Here is a 17,739-nt window from a genome sequence, read left to right as displayed (position 1 = left end):
TTGGGTGCTGGCATTCATGTGAATGCCACTTGACACCACCACCATCCAAACACTGTTGTGGACCAAGTACACCCCCTCATCACAACAACACTACCCGATGGCAGTGGCCCCCCAGCAGGACAATGTGCCCTGACACACCTCAAACACTGCTCAGGAACAGCTCGAGGAACACAATAAAGGGCCCGAGGTGTTGACCGGGCCTCCAAATTCCCCGGATCCCATCTGATCGAGCATCTGTAAGACGGGCTGGAGCAGGTCTGATCCACGGAGGCCCCACCCCCCAACATACAGGACCCAGAGGACCCACTATAAAACACCCTGGTGCCAGACACCACAGGACACCCTCAGAGGTCTGAAGTCCATGTCTGCACAAGGGGAACCTTCACGATATTAGTTATGCCTGATCGGTGTGTGTATATTTATAATCCACTCACACAAGAACATTGACAACTCTTGATCGAATTCGTGGAACAATCAAAATGCGATGCTGTAGTCACAAATAGCATCCAGTAGGCTCCAATCAGAGCACTGATGGATGAATGTGGGTCTCACCACAGGTACCAATAGAGTTCATACTTTGGCAGCTGTACAGCTCTGATATGTGTCAGACCTGCCATAATGTAAAACCATCCAAATCTAGAAGTCTAGCTCCCAAGAACAACAGTGTTGTATAGTTTGGTTTATTCTAAGATAGGTGGACAGATCATACACATTGTCTGGAAATAAGGTTGTGAAGAGCCTGAAGAAGGTTGGTACAGAACCAAATTCAATCACAGTGTCTGTAAAGGAGATGTTCACAAAATTCAAAAATGAATGGCCTACCCCGTAAGTTCAAAGCTTTACAGCCACCAACATGAGACCTCCCAAGATTCCTGTGGCCACTGCTGGTGTGATCCAGCTGTAAATAATTAGTCTTTTAGATTTCTACAGCCCAGAATCGCAGATTTGTGTCAGAACATGAGGCACATACTTTATTTAGACTGTTGATTTAGAATAAGGTAAAACTGAGAAGAACCTTAGAAAAAGAAACAGAGGAATACAATCGGTGTTGAGAATATAAAGAGTTTGCCTGGGTTTAACCACCAGGAAAAGCAGAAGAAACACAATGACAAGGGCTGCAGATGGAGGTTCAGTGGTGGAAGAAGAGGACAGGTATGCCAAGCTATAAATGTGAAATTGCAATAGAGCTTGACTAGTGGGGAGAGTATGGATGGGAGCTGGGGGGACATGTGGTATTTGGAGGGACATTGAATTGAAGGTTCTCTCTGGTTTGTCCATGGTGTCAAACAAATGTCCACATATAGAAATTGACAGATAATCCCTGAAGCATCCACTATGATGGACCTGCCAAAACCCTCATCCTGCCAATTGAGCATGAACACCATGTCCTGTTGGCCCACGAGAAAAGTTAAAGCCAAAGAACATCTCCAAAGCAGAGTCCTTCACTTCAGCTCCCTGACTTTATTTCCGTCCACTACATTTTGTCCATTAGGATCCCAAATTATGTCATACGTCACATCAATATGGAAATCAAGTTTACAAAGTGCAGTCTAGCTTGGATCTTTGGGTGGTTTTGGGGTTAATTAACAAATTGGATGAGATGAGGATTTAATACCCAGCCTACATGCAAAACTTCATTACTCTGAGATTATTTTATTGTGATTAAAATCATTGAAACAAGTCTGTCATTCTAATTAACTTTAAGATTGTCATACTGGCACTGACTTGTCAAATTAGTTGTTTTCTGTTTGGTCGTTATATACGTATAAGGAAAGATCTTCATTTCAGATCTTGATAAATTGATATCTTAAAGCAGCTCAGTAAATGGACTGGAGAGGTAGGAAAGATATCAGCAAGTGTTAAAAATGAACTCAATACAAGTTAAAAAAGCCAAAAGTTAAATGAAATTTAAAAGTTTTGTACACTATACGTGATTTATGTATACACAATAGTAGCATAATAGTGATTTGTGCATTTTTTATGCAAATGTGTGCAGAAAAGAAGAATTGTAGTTGTGCAAATCTGAATGCCTCGTAGTCTGACTTGTTAACAGTTTAAGATACCAACAAAGAGATATGTGTCTGTAGTTGTGTGTAATATACATAATGTTATTCAATAGAAATATGCTTATATAGGTGTCATTGTACGTTTGATTTCCTGTCTGCTAGTAAATACAATCAGCTCACACGACTTCTTCTTAAACTGTTTGTACAGCTTTAACAGGAATATTGTTGACATCATGTTCTCGGTTCACAGAGGTAAAAATGGCTGGAAAAGCTAATGTTATTGTTAAATTTTAAAACAGTACAGTGATCTACATTAGACAAAGGTTTAACTGAAGTAACGCAAACAAGAAAACCTCTTGGATGACATATTAATAGTCTGCTTTTGATAACAGACGTTTACATGTGAGACGGATTTTGGACATTTTCAGGCCATACATTACAGGGTTAAAAAGTGGCTGGCATGTAAGAAAATATAATGATAAAAAAATTCGCAGCATATTGGGTAGAGTGTTCATATCAAACCTGCTCTGTAATATTTCAAAGCTAGCCCCAAAAGAGAAGTTGAGCAGAGAAGCGAGGTGAGGTGTGCAGGTACTGACGGCTTTCTGTCTCGTCTGTTTAGAGCCGGAGAAACAAACTTTAAGAATCCTCATGTACGTGTAGAGAATTAAAAGCAAAGCACCAAGGATTGTGCCAAAAGTGGCAATGAGTCCATATATGTTGATTAAACTGGTGTCAGAGCAGGCCAACTTAACAACAGAGTGGGTAGCACAGTACACTTTGTTGATGATGTTCCCACATAACTGTAAAGGGGTACTCAAAGACAACAAAACAACCATTGCAAAACAAGGATATAACCATGTTAAAGCAATAAGAATGGCAATCTTCTTAAATGTCATACGTGTGTTATATTGCAGAGGACAACAGATAGCAAGATATCTGTCATAAGACATGATGGCTAAGTTTAAATATTCAACAGCTCCATAAGAGTGTACACAAAATATCTGCAAGAAACAAACTGAAGCAGAAACAGTGTGAATGTCAGAGAGAATCTGAAGCAGAAGGAACGGAAACAACCCTGAACTACCATACAGTTCATTTACAAACAGGCTGCACAGGAACATGTACATAGGTTCATGTAAGCTTCTGTTCATACAGATAACCACAATGAGCAGCAGGTTGGCACTGACAATAAAAATATATAAACACATGACAATCATAAAATATAAGTATTTCAAAGTTCCATTGTCAAAGTAGGCAGCAAGAATGAAATATGAAACCTGTGTAGAGTTTATCATGATCCTCCTGTAGGTTCATAAACATTACATTGGACATACAAAGCAATAATTGTATTAACTTTTATTAATGATTTGAAAAAAATTAACAATCATCAACTTGGATTTGTTGGACACAAAGTTGAACTTAAACATAAAGCACACATGAACATAAGTCAATGTAGTAATGCTAAACACATTGATTTATCACAGAAACAATGTAAAAAATATCCCTAAATGGAGCATTTTCCTTTTAAAATCACAATAATATTTGGGTTAAAATGAGTCTGTAACATTGTGTGAATTTGAGTGTTCACCTGTTGTCCTGCTCTACTCATAGTGTGAGTCCCTCACAACTGAGCTGATACTCTGCTCTGACTTCTTTAAAAGTTAAAGATAGAGGACAACTACAGCGCCAGTGTGACCTCATTATGTAATGCCAAACAGGAGAAAGGTCCCACTGGTTCATACTGTTTAGTTATTGTCAACAGAAAGTCAAAAATCACCCTAACCCTGAAGGAAGTGTCGGCGTCTAATGATGATAATAATAATAATAATAATAATAACAACAACAACAACAACAACAACAATAAATAAGTAAATATATATACACCGATCAGCCACAACATTAAAACCACTGACAGGTGATGTGAATAACATTGATCATCTCATCACAATGCGATGTTCTGCTGGGAAACCTTGGGTGCTGGCATTCATGTGAATGCCACTTGACACTCACCACCCATCCAAACACTGTTGTGGACCAAGTACACCCCCTCATCACAACAACACTTCCCGATGGCAGTGGCCCCCCAGCAGGACAATGTGCCCTGACACACCTCAAACACTGCTGTGTAACAGCTCGAGGAACACAATAAAGGGCCCGAGGTGTTGACCGGGCCTCCAAATTTCCCGGATCCCATCTGATCGAGCATCTGTAAGACGTGGTCTGATCCACGGAGGCCCCACCCCCCAACATACAGGACCCAGAGGACCCACTATAAAACACCCTGGTGCCAGACACCACAGGACACCCTCAGAGGTCTGAAGTCCATGTCTGCACAAGGGGAACCTTCACAATATTAGTTATGTCTTATCGGTGTGTGTATATTTATAATCCATGCACACAAGAACATTGACAACTCTTGATCGAGTTCGTGGAACGATCAAAATGCGATGCTGTAGTCACAAATAGCATCCAGTAGGCTCCAATCAGAGCACTGATGGATGAATGTGGGTCTCACCACAGGTACCAATAGAGTTCATACTTTGGCAGCTGTACAGCTCTGATATGTGTCAGACCTGCCACAATGTAAAACCATCCAAATCTAGAAGTCTAGCTCCCAAGAACAACAGTGTTGTATAGTTTGGTTTATTCTAAGATAGGTGGACAGATCATACACACTGTCTGGAAATAAGGTTGTGAAGAGCCTGAAGAAGGTTGGTACAGAACCAAATTCAATCACAGTGTCTGTAAAGGAGATGTTCACAAAATTCAAAAATGAATGGCCTACCCCGTAAGTTCAAAGCTTTACAGCCACCAACATGAGACCTCCCAAGATTCCTGTGGCCACTGCTGGTGTGATCCAGCTGTAAATAATTAGTCTTTTAGATTTCTACAGCCCAGAATCGCAGATTTGTGTCAGAACATGAGGCACATACTCAATTTAGACTGTTGATTTAAAATAAGGTAAAACTGAGAAGAACCTTAGAAAAAGAAACAGAGGAATACAATCGGTGTTGAGAATATAAAGAGTTTGCCTGGGTTTAACCACCAGGAAAAGCAGAAGAAACACAATGACAAGGGCTGCAGATGGAGGTTCAGTGGTGGAAGAAGAGGACAGGTATGCCAAGCTATAAATGTGAAATTGCAATAGAGCTTGACTAGTTGGGAGAGTATGGATGGGAGCTGGGGGGACATGTGGTATTTGGAGGGACATTGAATTGAAGGTTCTCTCTGGTTTGTCCATGGTGTCAAACAAATGTCCACATATAGAAATTGACAGATAATCCCTGAAGCATCCACTATGATGGACCTGCCAAAACCCTCATCCTGCCAATTGAGCATGAACACCATGTCCTGTTGGCCCACGAGAAAAGTTAAAGCCAAAGAACATCTCCAAAGCAGAGTCCTTCACTTCAGCTCCCTGACTTTATTTCCATCCACTACATTTTGTCCATTAGGATCCCAAATTATGTCATACGTCACATCAATATGGAAATCAAGTTTACAAAGTGCAGTCTAGCTTGGATCTTTGGGTGGTTTTGGGGTTAATTAACAAATTGGATGAGATGAGGATTTAAACCCCAATCTACATGCAAAACTTCATTACTCTGAGATTATTTTATTGTGATTAAAATCATTGAAACAAGTCTGTCATTCTAATTAACTTTAAGATTGTCATACTGGCACTGACTTGTCAAATTAGTTGTTTTCTGTTTGGTCGTTATATACGTATAAGGAAAGATCTTCATTTCAGATCTTGATAAATTGATATCTTAAAGCAGCTCAGTAAATGGACTGGAGAGGTAGGAAAGATATCAGCAAGTGTTAAAAATGAACTCAATACAAGTTAAAAAAGCCAAAAGTTAAATGAAATTTAAAAGTTTTGTACACTATACGTGATTTATGTATACACAATAGTAGCATAATAGTGATTTGTGCAATTTTTATGCAAATGTGTGCAGAAAAGAAGAATTGTAGTTGTGCAAATCTGAATGCCTCGTAGTCTGACTTGTTAACAGTTTAAGATACCAACAAAGAGATACGTGTCTGTAGTTATGTGTAATATACATAATGTTATTCAATAGAAATATGCTTATATAGGTGTCATTGTACGTTTGATTTCCTGTCTGCTAGTAAATACAATCAGCTCACACGACTTCTTCTTAAACTGTTTTTACAGCTTTAACAGGAATATTGTTGACATCATGTTCTCGGTTCACAGAGGTAAAAATGGCTGGAAAAGCTAATGTTATTGTTAAATTTTAAAACAGTACAGTGATCTACATTAGACAAAGGTTTAACTGAAGAAACGCAAACAAGAAAACCTCTTGGATGACATATTAATAGTCTGCTTTTGATAACAGACGTTTACATGTGAGACGGATTTTAGACAGTTTGAGCCCATACATTACAGGGTTGAAGAGTGGAGGACATGTAAGAAAGTATAAAGATAAAAATATTCTCAACATATTGGGAACACTGTTCATATTAAACCTACTCTGTAATATTTCAAAACAAGCCCCAAAAGAGAAGTTGAGCAGAGAAGCGAGGTGAGGTGTGCAGGTACTGACGGCTTTCTGTCTCGTCTGTTTAGAGCCGGAGAAACAAACTTTAAGGATCCTCATGTACGTGTAGAGAATTAAAAGCAAAGCACCAAGGATTGTGCCAAAAGTGGCAATGAGTCCATATATGTTGATTAAACTGGTGTCAGAGCAGGCCAACTTAACAACAGAGTGGGTAGCACAGTAAACTTTGTTGATGATGTTCCCACATAACTGTAAAGGGGTACTCAAAGACAACAAAACAACCATTGCAAAACAAGGATATAACCATGTTAAAGCAATAAGAATGGCAATCTTGTTAAATGTCATACGTGTGTTATATTGCAGAGGACAACAGATAGCAAGATATCTGTCATAAGACATGACGGCTAAGTTTAAATATTCTACACCTCCATAAGAGTGTGCACAAAATATCTGCAAGAAACAAACTGAAGCAGAAACAGTGTGAATGTCAGAGAGAATCTGAGTCAGAAGGAACGGAAACAACCCTGAACTACCATACAGTTCATTTACAAACAGGCTGCACAGGAATATGTACATAGGTTCATGTAAGCTCCTGTTCATACAGATAACCACAATGAGCAGCAGGTTGGCACTGACAATAAAAATATATAAACACATGACAATCATAAAATATAAGTATTTCAAAGTTCCATTGTCAAAGTAGGCAGCAAGAATGAAATATGAAACCTGTGTAGAGTTTATCATGATCCTCCTGTAGGTTCATAAACGTTATATTGGACATACGAAGCAATAATTGTATTAACTTTTATTAATGATTTGAAAAAAATTAACAATCATCAACTTGGATTTGTTGGACACAAAGTTGAACTTAAACATAAAGCACACATGAACATAAGTATATGTAGTAATGCTAAACACATTGATTATCACAGAAACAATGTAAAAAATATCCCTAAATGGAGCATTTTCCTTTTAAAATCACAATAATATTTGGGTTAAAATTAGTCTGTAACATTGTGTGAATTTGAGTGTTCACCTGTTGTCCTGCTCTACTCATAGTGTGAGTCCCTCACAACTGAGCTGACACTCTGCTCTGACTTCTTTAAAAGTTAAAGATAGAGGACAACTACAGCGCCAGTGAGACCTCATTATGTAATGCCAAACAGGAGAAAGGTCCCACTGGTTCATACTGTTTAGTTATTGTCAACAGAAAGTCAAAAATCTCACCCTAACCCTGAAGGAAGTGTCGGCGTCTAATGATGATGATAATAATAATAATAATAATAATAATAATAATAATAATAATAATAATAATAATAATAATAATACTACTACTACTACTACTACTACTACTACTACTACTACTACTACTACTACTAATAATAATAATAATAATAATAATAATAACAATAAATAAGTAAATAAATATACACCGATCAGCCACAACATTAAAACCACTGACAGGTGATGTGAATAACATTGATCATCTCATCACAATGCGATGTTCTGCTGGGAAACCTTGGGTGCTGGCATTCATGTGAATGCCACTTGACACCACCACCATCCAAACACTGTTGTGGACCAAGTACACCCCCTCATCACGACAACACTACCCGATGGCAGTGGCCCCCCAGCAGGACAATGTGCCCTGACACACCTCAAACACTGCTCAGGAAACAGCTCGAGGAACACAATCAAGGGCCCGAGGTGTTGACCGGGCCTCCAAATTCCCCGGATCCCATCTGATCGAGCATCTGTAAGACGGGCTGGAGCAGGTCTGATCCACGGACGCCACACCCCCCAACATACACGACCCAGAGGACCCACTATAAAACACCCTGGTGCCAGACACCACAGGACACCCTCAGAGGTCTGAAGTCCATGTCTGCACAAGGGGAACCTTCACGATATTAGTTATGCCTGATCGGTGTGTGTATATTTATAATCCACTCACACAAGAACATTGACAACTCTTGATCGAATTCGTGGAACAATCAAAATGCGATGCTGTAGTCACAAATAGCATCCAGTAGGCTCCAATCAGAGCACTGATGGATGAATGTGGGTCTCACCACAGGTACCAATAGAGTTCATACTTTGGCAGCTGTACAGCTCTGATATGTGTCAGACCTGCCATAATGTAAAACCATCCAAATCTAGAAGTCTAGCTCCCAAGAACAACAGTGTTGTATAGTTTGGTTTATTCTAAGATAGGTGGACAGATCATACACACTGTCTGGAAATAAGGTTGTGAAGAGCCTGAAGAAGGTTGGTACAGAACCAAATTCAATCACAGTGTCTGTAAAGGAGATGTTCACAAAATTCAAAAATGAATGGCCTACCCCGTAAGTTCAAAGCTTTACAGCCACCAACATGAGACCTCCCAAGATTCCTGTGGCCACTGCTGGTGTGATCCAGCTGTAAATAATTAGTCTTTTAGATTTCTACAGCCCAGAATCGCAGATTTGTGTCAGAACACGAGGCACATACTTTATTTAGACTGTTGATTTAGAATAAGGTAAAACTGAGAAGAACCTTAGAAAAAGAAACAGAGGAATACAATTGGTGTTGAGAATATTAAGAGTTTGCCTGGGTTTAACCACCAGGAAAAGCAGAAGAAACACAATGACAAGGGCTGCAGATGGAGGTTCAGTGGTGGAAAAGAGGACAGGCATGCCAAGCTATAAATGTGAAATTGCAATAGAGCTTGACTAGTGGGGAGAGTATGGATGGGAGCTGGGGGGACATGTGGTATTTGGAGGGACATTGAATTGAAGGTTCTCTCTGGTTTGTCCATGGTGTCAAACAAATGTCCACATATAGAAATTGACAGATAATCCCTGAAGCATCCACTATGATGGACCTGCCAAAACCCTCATCCTGCCAATTGAGCATGAACACCATGTCCTGTTGGCCCACGAGAAAAGTTAAAGCCAAAGAACATCTCCAAAGCAGAGTCCTTCACTTCAGCTCCCTGACTTTATTTCCGTCCACTACATTTTGTCCATTAGGATCCCAAATTATGTCATACGTCACATCAATATGGAAATCAAGTTTACAAAGTGCAGTCTAGCTTGGATCTTTGGGTGGTTTTGGGGTTAATTAACAAATTGGATGAGATGAGGATTTAAACCCCAATCTACATGCAAAACTTCATTACTCTGAGATTATTTTATTGTGATTAAAATCATTGAAACAAGTCTGTCATTCTAATTAACTTTAAGATTGTCATACTGGCACTGACTTGTCAAATTAGTTGTTTTCTGTTTGGTCGTTATATACGTATAAGGAAAGATCTTCATTTCAGATCTTGATAAATTGATATCTTAAAGCAGCTCAGTAAACGGACTGGAGAGGTAGGAAAGATATCAGCAAGTGTTAAAAATGAACTCAATGCAAGTTAAAAAAGCCAAAAGTTAAATGAAATTTAAAAGTTTTGTACACTATACGTGATTTATGTATACACAATAGTAGCATAATAGTGATTTGTGCAATTTTTATGCAAATGTGTGCAGAAAAGAAGAATTGTAGTTGTGCAAATCTGAATGCCTCGTAGTCTGACTTGTTAACAGTTTAAGATACCAACAAAGAGATACGTGTCTGTATTCAATAGAAATATGCTTATATAGGTGTCATTGTACGTTTGATTTCCTGTCTGCTAGTAAATACAATCAGCTCACACGACTTCTTCTTAAACTGTTTGTACAGCTTTAACAGGAGTATTGTTGACATCATGTTCTCGGTTCACAGAGGTAAAAATGGCTGGAAAAGCTAATGTTATTGTTAAATTTAAAACAGTACAGTGATCTACATTAGACAAAGGTTTAACTGAAGTAACGCAAACAAGAAAACCTCTTGGATGACATATTAATAGTCTGCTTTTGATAACAGACTTTTACATGTGAGACGGATTTTGGACATTTTCAGGCCATACATTACAGGGTTAAAAAGTGGCTGGCATGTAAGAAAATATAATGATAAAAAAATTCGCAGCATATTGGGTAGAGTGTTCATATCAAACCTGCTCTGTAATATTTCAAAGCTAGCCCCAAAAGAGAAGTTGAGCAGAGAAGCGAGGTGAGGCGTGCAGGTACTGACGGCTTTCTGTCTCGTCTGTTTAGAGCCGGAGAAACAAACTTTAAGGATCCTCATGTACGTGTAGAGAATTAAAAGCAAAGCACCAAGGATTGTGCCAAAAGTGGCAATGAGTCCATATATGTTGATTAAACTGGTGTCAGAGCAGGCCAACTTAACAACAGAGTGGGTAGCACAGTAAACTTTGTTGATGATGTTCCCACATAGCTGTAAGGAGGCACTCAAAGATGTTGTCACAGAAACAGCAAAAACAGCAGGCAGCCATGTTACAGCAATAAGCATGGCAATTTTTCCAGATGTCATACGTGTGTTATATTGTAGAGGATAACAGATAGCAAGATATCTGTCATAAGACATGACGGCTAAGTTTAAATATTCAACACCTCCATAAGAGTGTACACAAAATATCTGCAGGAAACAAAGAGAAGCAGAAACAGTGTGAATGTCAGAGAGAATCTGAGTCAGAAGGAACGGAAACAACCCTGAACTACCATACAGTTCATTTACAAACAGGCTGCACAGGAACATGTACATAGGTTCATGTAAGCTTCTGTTCACACAGATAACCACAATGAGCAGCAGGTTGGCACTGACAATTAAAATATATAAAGACAAAATAATCATGAAATATAAGTATTTAAACAGCCCGGTGTCAAAATAGGCAGCAAGTGTGAAATATGAGACCTGTGTAGAGTTTATCATGATCCTCACTTTGGCTCATCAGAATTCTAACAAGCTCATCAAAGTTAATTATGTTACCTTTGGTGACAGATTTTTAGAAATTTCATCAACTTAAACTCGGACTTGAACATCAAGTACACATGAACATATGTCATTGAAGTAACACTGAATAGATTAATTGTCATGGGAAGAGTTTCAACAAACACCCCTAAATGTACCATTTCCTTTTAAAAGTCAATTAAAATCTCAAAAAAAAGTTTAACTTACTAATAAAACATCCATGATATTGTCTGTGCTTGAGTTTTCACTTGTTGTCCTGCTGTAGTCGCACTGTTAGTATCTCCTAACGCAGCGGAAAGTTTGCTGACTTCTTTTCAAGACACCCATAGCAACAGTGTGACGTCATAAAAGGTCTCATTGATTGATTCTTGTGTTTAACCAATATCAGACAAAAAGAAAACTTAGTTGAACAGCTGCTGTTTGCAATTTAAGACAGTTAAGGAGGAATATGAATAAAGACAAAGGAATGGTTTTCATCATTATTGAATTATCTTGCTATCTTCCACTCTGTTGATCATGTCATCAGTAAGAGAGCGCCACCTGCTGAGCCAGTTGATAAATTAACTTTGCTGCTGTTTGTTTTTTTCTTCTTTCAATGAACTGATGCTACAGCAGCTATGCTAACCTCTCTCCCTTCTCTCGCTTGTTGCACCTAAATCATGCCTGTAGCTGCCAGTAGTTACTCAAAGGATGCTGATTTGAATGACCAATGCCTGTTCAGCCACAAGCGCATAGCTTTAGGCCTGGCAAGATGGATTTGCAAGATAACATGATTGCATGAATCCAACTGCCTAGGAAGGTAATAATTGTTCCACAGGTCTTAACAATTTTCCTTAGCTTGTTTTTGTGAATTGTTGTGTTTTGATATCTGCAAACAATGCATAAGAAAGGACAGTCTCAGTAAATAACTTATAAAACAGAGCAAGAATGGTGATTCTGCTGGGCATGTCTCCATGACGTTGCATGTGCAAAGCATTTTTTCCTCCAGTCCTGCATGCAGCTTCATGCCAGTAGTTAAAATGTTTCGGTTTTTGTCTGTTTTAAGTGTATATTGTTGTATTGTATATATTTAATTGTCTATCGTCATTTCCGACTTTGTTGTGCTGTAAAACCTCAAGTCTGCACAGGGTGTTTTATTTTGAAAATTGACTGGATGATTTATGGCATTCCAGTGTCTTACTTCCTGCCTAGCTTGATCTGCCTCATGCAAGCTTGGCACTTCTGTCTACTTCCGTCAAAAATGGACTAGGCCCATATTCTTCTTGAAGCAGGGTGGAGAGCCGTCCCGGGCCTTTATGTAGAAGGATTTGTGCTTAGCATGGTAACTTCAGGATAACCATGGGGTTTTCAGTTCTACGACTTCTTAGCGGCGACACTGTTTGCCAGTTGTCCTTCCTGAATTTGGCAGCTGCAACTGTGTGGTTTTAGTCTGGATTATGTGTTTAATTCATTCTTCTGTTTTTCTAATAGTTTGCTCTTCTTTATAAAATATTCTGCTCTGCTGCCAGCAGACTTGTCCATGTTTGTGATTGGTCAGATACTATACACACCTCCCCTTTTATGTGAACGCGCTCATGGCTAGATGTTGAAAACTGGGGTCAACTTATCAAGTTGATAACCAGCTAAGTGTGATTGCGATTGTTTGGCTTAGTGAAACCAGATAACAGAAACATATCCTGAGTATGTTGAACACGCTTCGTAGTATAGGCCAGATCCAGACGATATCTTATTCGGACCTGAACCTGTAACTGATACATTAATGAGAATTATTAAATTTTGACAGAGCAGCTCTAATTTAACCTGCACAGCCTCGATAAAGAAATGGTAAACAAGAATCATTCTGTAAGCAGAAAAGACAAAGAGTCAGTCCCTATTCGTTTACATTTGTATAGACTGATTCATCTTTTCCAAAGTGCAACAATAGTTAAAGTTTCATCATTGTATCATGGACACTGATTGCGCTCTGTCATGATGTCAGACTGTTGTGGATGTCCACCCCACTGACTGGTTTAAGAGAAGCAGAAGCAGACGTTCAGCTCAGTAAGGAAGGCCTCTGTGTGAGTCACACAGTGTCATAAATGCTGTTCTGTACCATATAATCCAAGATTTATGATTTTATATTATATTGAATTGACTGAACACTGTTTTTCTGTTTATGCTACAGATTTAACTTTAAATTATTTATTTTAACTTAAAAAAAATGTCCAATAATTATTGCAAATGTTTTGTGCTGTGCAAAACTGTATTTTGTTGTAAACCAAAAGGAGGATCATGATAAACTCTACACAGGCTTCATATTTCACACTCAGTGCCTACACTGACATCGGGCTTTTAAGATACTTATATTTCATTATCATTATGTTTATATATTGTTCAATAGTTTGTTCCAACCTGCTGCTCATTGTGGTTATCTGTATGAACAGAAGCTTACATGAACCTATGTACATGTTCCTGTGCAGCCTGTTTGTAAATGAACTGTATGGTAGTTCAGGGTTGTTTCCGTTCCTTCTGACTCAGATTCTCTCTGACATTCACACTGTTTCTGCTTCATTTTGTTTCTTGCAGGTTTATTGTTTGTACTGTTATGGAAATATAGAGTATTTGACTTTAGCCATCATGTCTTATGACAGATATCTTGCTATTTGTTATCCTCTGCAATATAACTCACGTATGACATCTAAAAAGGCTTTCACCCTCATTGTTCTAGCATGGTTATATGCCTTTCTTGAGGTTGGTGTGATGGTAGCTTTGAGCGCTCCTTTACAGCTGTGTGGGAACATCATTAACAAAGTGTTCTGTGCCAACTACTCCATTGTCAAACTGGCATGCACTGACACAACAGTAAATAACATTTATGGATTGCTTTACATGTTCACCATGATACTTGGTATTATAATTTCAATTCTTTACACTTACACAAAGATTCTTAGAGTTTGTTTTTCTGGCTCTAAAAAGACGAGACAGAAGGCTCTCAGTACCTGCACACCTCACCTCGCCTCACTGCTCAACTTTTCTTTTGGTTGTTTCTTTGAAATTGTGCAGGGCAGGTTTAATATGAAACATGTACCTTATATGTTGCGCATGTTTTTGTCATTATACTGGCTTACATGTCAACCGCTCTTCAACCCTGTAGTTTATGGACTGACTTTGACCAAAATCCGCATAATATGTAAAAGTCTTGTCTTTGGTAAAATGTAAGTTAGGGTAATATCAAGAATAATGGTGTCTATTAGGAATGTAACAATACCAAAAGTTCACGGTTCAATATTATTATGATATATACTCCCCGGTACGACATTTATCACAAAATTTAAAAAAAAGAAAAGAAAAAGATCACCTGAACAATGTCCTTTAATAGTTAATATGATGTGCACAACATTTACTTTTAATTTACAATCCGTTTTACGTTTACTTTAGTAATAGTAGTACACACTGATGAAGATCTTTTGCAGTAGAGTGCAGACTCTCAGTCAGTGAACCTAAAACATTAAAACTCTCATAAAAGTGTGATGTGACTCGACCACTCTGACCTCCTCGTCATGTGATTAAGCATTTCGTACTTTTGACTTTGTAAAGACCTCCTGCTCTTTCTTTCCTGTGTTTGTTATGTGAGGGATTCGTTCTCTGAATGCTGCTGCTGGTCTGAGTCTGTGGGCACTCCCTCAATGAACACTTTATTTCCCATCACATCTAACTGCCACACGTGGTCACTGAGTCTCTGACTGAATTGTAATGGACTGGATTATACACTGTACTCAGATTTCAACTGAGAAAAATAAAGTTATTAGTTTGACATATATGGAGTCAATGTATTTTCTACTCTGATGATACTCAGCTATATGTGCCTGTAAAAGCAGGTGATCATTCCCAAATTACTAATTAAGAGGCCTGCTTGGAAAAACTAGATGTGACATAATTTCCTGCTCCTAAATTCAGGTAAAACTGAGCTGTTAGTCACTGGCCCCACTCCAAATAGACACTAGATTGATCAAGTAACAGTAATTCTCTAAAACAACGTGATTTGTCAAATTGTCAAGAATCTTGTTGCATTTGGTCCTTCCCTCTCCTTTGATCGTAGCTCAAGGAAATCACCAAGATGCCCTTTTCCACCAATGTTGCATAGCTAAAATAAAGTATTTTATGTCCTATGATGCAGAGATCCTAATTCACACCTTTGTTTCTTCCAGACTTGATTTAAAGATTCAAGATCCAATAGAGACACTATGGTCTATCACATAATAATGGAAAAACTGTCTTAGGTTGGGGGCTCACAAACGTGAAAACATACACTAATGAAAGACTCATAGAATTACTTTAAAACACAATTTCATGAATTAATAGGAGCAGGTGTGCAAAGCTGCAGACAAAGTAGTGTCTATTTGGTCTTGTTTAAAATGGATATTGCAAGTTGTCTTTCTGACCAGAGGTGCTCTGGAGCATCTGCCTGATGGGAGTAGCTTATAGGGGGTGTGAATGGTCTGGTGGAGTGGCAGCAGACTGGAATGGTCTGAGAGTTGGACTTGCCCTTTGCTGGTAAGTTCCACTGTGTGTGATGTTTTGTTTTTAGAATTTAATTAAAACTATAAAACGACCATATCACAACAAGCTTCACTTCATCGGCTCCCTATCCGTGTCAGCTCAAGGTGCTTCTGAATACTAATGTCTGTAGTCCTTAATCCTCACATCCCATCCTGAGCTGTGTCCAGGAGATAAACAGAAGTCAGCAGGCTGCATGCACCCTTCCTCTGTAATAACCTCCCTGCTGGCATTAATAAGTGGTTCACAAGTGTTCCTGGTACCAGGGATGAGTTGCATCATGAAGAAGGGGAGGGTTCTGGGCAGACCGTATAAATCCAAATAAATACTGAGGGTTTATTCAGAACATCTGGCTGAGGCCTCTGTTTACTTCAGTGATCTTCAAGATCTTCAGTGACCAACTTTGAAGGAATCCAAGTGGGCTATGCTCAGAGCCTCCATTGCAGGCGTGGCTTCTCAAAGTTGTGACCAGAAGGTCTATGGTCCCTCTTGTAGCAGCAACTAAGAAAAGCAACTGCTGGACAGCAGCAGTGAAAGAAGTTGGAGTCCTGTGCAACTTGGTTGTCCCAAGGAACTCTTGAACCAGTATTCGGAGGCTGCAGCCTTTGTGGTCAAAACAAAAACCTTGTTTGTGAGAGTGGGATGAGTTCAGGGAGGCAATGGTGGAAGACTTTTGATTGTCCTCAAAGAACTTTGTGTACCTGTGGAGGTTATCAAACTGCTCAACCTCACTAGTAAACATGTTGATGAAAGTTCTCAGTCATCCAGGTCAGTGCTGTATTGTAGGCAACCTTCTTTGAACAGAGGAGATGGCCTACGACATTACTTATCACCCACCTACAATGCTGTACTGAGTTCCCTCCCCAGACAGCTTAACAACCATTCACACCTGGGCTCACCTAGCCCTAGCAACACACATGAATGCCCCCTGAAACATGTCCAGTTGCCTACGATGCAGCCCTTAGAAGGACTCACTAGTACAGCTTATACCAGGGTGCTGAAAAACAAGAGCAATGCAGATTTTGTCTGAGTTGTTGCACAGCTGTTTACTTTGGCCAAGATATTAGAGACGTTGTGGAAGTTTATCTATCCAGTGGGACAGTGCTTGAGGATCATGGGCTACAGGCGCCATTGCTATTGAGGTCATTTTGTCCTTGTATAACTGAACTGAGAGCTGTGACCACACTCCTGGCAAGAAAAGGGTGTTCTCATTGGGCCATTGGTTCAAAGATGCTTTGTCACCATTTCTGTTTGTGATTCACATGGATAGAACTATTAGAGGATAGAGCCTTTGTGTTGGCATTTTACTTGGTGTATTTTTATGACAATTAAAAAACATTTTGTGCCCCAATGTGAGAGATTTTTGAGCTTGAACATCCATGAGAAATTCACAAAGCAATCAAAAACTACAGATTCCTTACACTTTCCTTATCTGAAAGACTTTCTCTGGCTACTGTACAAAAAAAGGATAATGTCATGGTCTGCCAGTACTAGAATAAGGTTGGGTTCTGAGAGTCACTTCAACCAAACCTGGATGAGACACGAAGAGTTCTTCCTTTTAGTTTAAGTGTTGGTTTAAACTGACATAACTTTTTCTAGAATTGATAACAGTAAGCAGTCTGAAATACTTCTTGAAAAATTAGAAATCAATAACAAGCAGTCCCACTGATAAGGAGGTCAGACTGTTGCTGTGGGTGTTTCCCGACTTTAAAAGGTTAAAAAGAAACGGAGACAGAGTTTCAGCTCAGTTAGGAGGGACTCACACCGTTGCTACAACAGAACAGGAGATACATGGTAGGATTTATGCAGTGTCATTAACTGTGTTGCTTTTATTC

General features: G+C 39.1%; 4 protein-coding genes across 4 annotated transcripts; 1 reads left to right on the top strand and 3 right to left on the bottom strand.

Moving 5' to 3' along the window:
- Positions 1-2,374: 2,374 nt before the first annotated feature.
- Positions 2,375-3,304, bottom strand: LOC141018323 (olfactory receptor 4B13-like). The gene has a single exon (XM_073493260.1). It carries the CDS (start codon positions 3,302-3,304, stop codon positions 2,375-2,377), a length of 930 nt encoding a protein of 309 aa, XP_073349361.1.
- A 3,042-nt stretch (positions 3,305-6,346) lies between these two features.
- LOC141018311 (olfactory receptor 4B13-like) lies at positions 6,347-7,276 on the bottom strand. Its single transcript, XM_073493248.1, has one exon. It carries the CDS (start codon positions 7,274-7,276, stop codon positions 6,347-6,349), a length of 930 nt encoding a protein of 309 aa, XP_073349349.1.
- A 3,123-nt stretch (positions 7,277-10,399) lies between these two features.
- On the bottom strand, positions 10,400-17,233 carry LOC141016629 (olfactory receptor 10A6-like). The gene is made up of 2 exons (XM_073491109.1): positions 17,206-17,233; positions 10,400-11,337 (listed from the first exon to the last, which is right to left on the bottom strand). The coding sequence occupies exon 2, from the start codon at positions 11,327-11,329 to the stop codon at positions 10,400-10,402; it is 930 nt and encodes a 309-aa protein (XP_073347210.1). The 5' UTR covers positions 11,330-11,337; positions 17,206-17,233.
- Positions 13,622-14,566, top strand: LOC141016637 (olfactory receptor 11A1-like). The gene has a single exon (XM_073491121.1). The coding sequence runs from the start codon at positions 13,640-13,642 to the stop codon at positions 14,564-14,566; it is 927 nt and encodes a 308-aa protein (XP_073347222.1). The 5' UTR covers positions 13,622-13,639.
- Positions 17,234-17,739: the final 506 nt, after the last annotated feature.

This window comes from Pagrus major, chromosome 2 (assembly GCF_040436345.1).
Source record: "Pagrus major chromosome 2, Pma_NU_1.0".
NCBI classification, from domain to species: Eukaryota; Metazoa; Chordata; class Actinopteri; order Spariformes; family Sparidae; genus Pagrus; species Pagrus major.
This window is presented reverse-complemented; position numbering and strand designations above follow the sequence as displayed.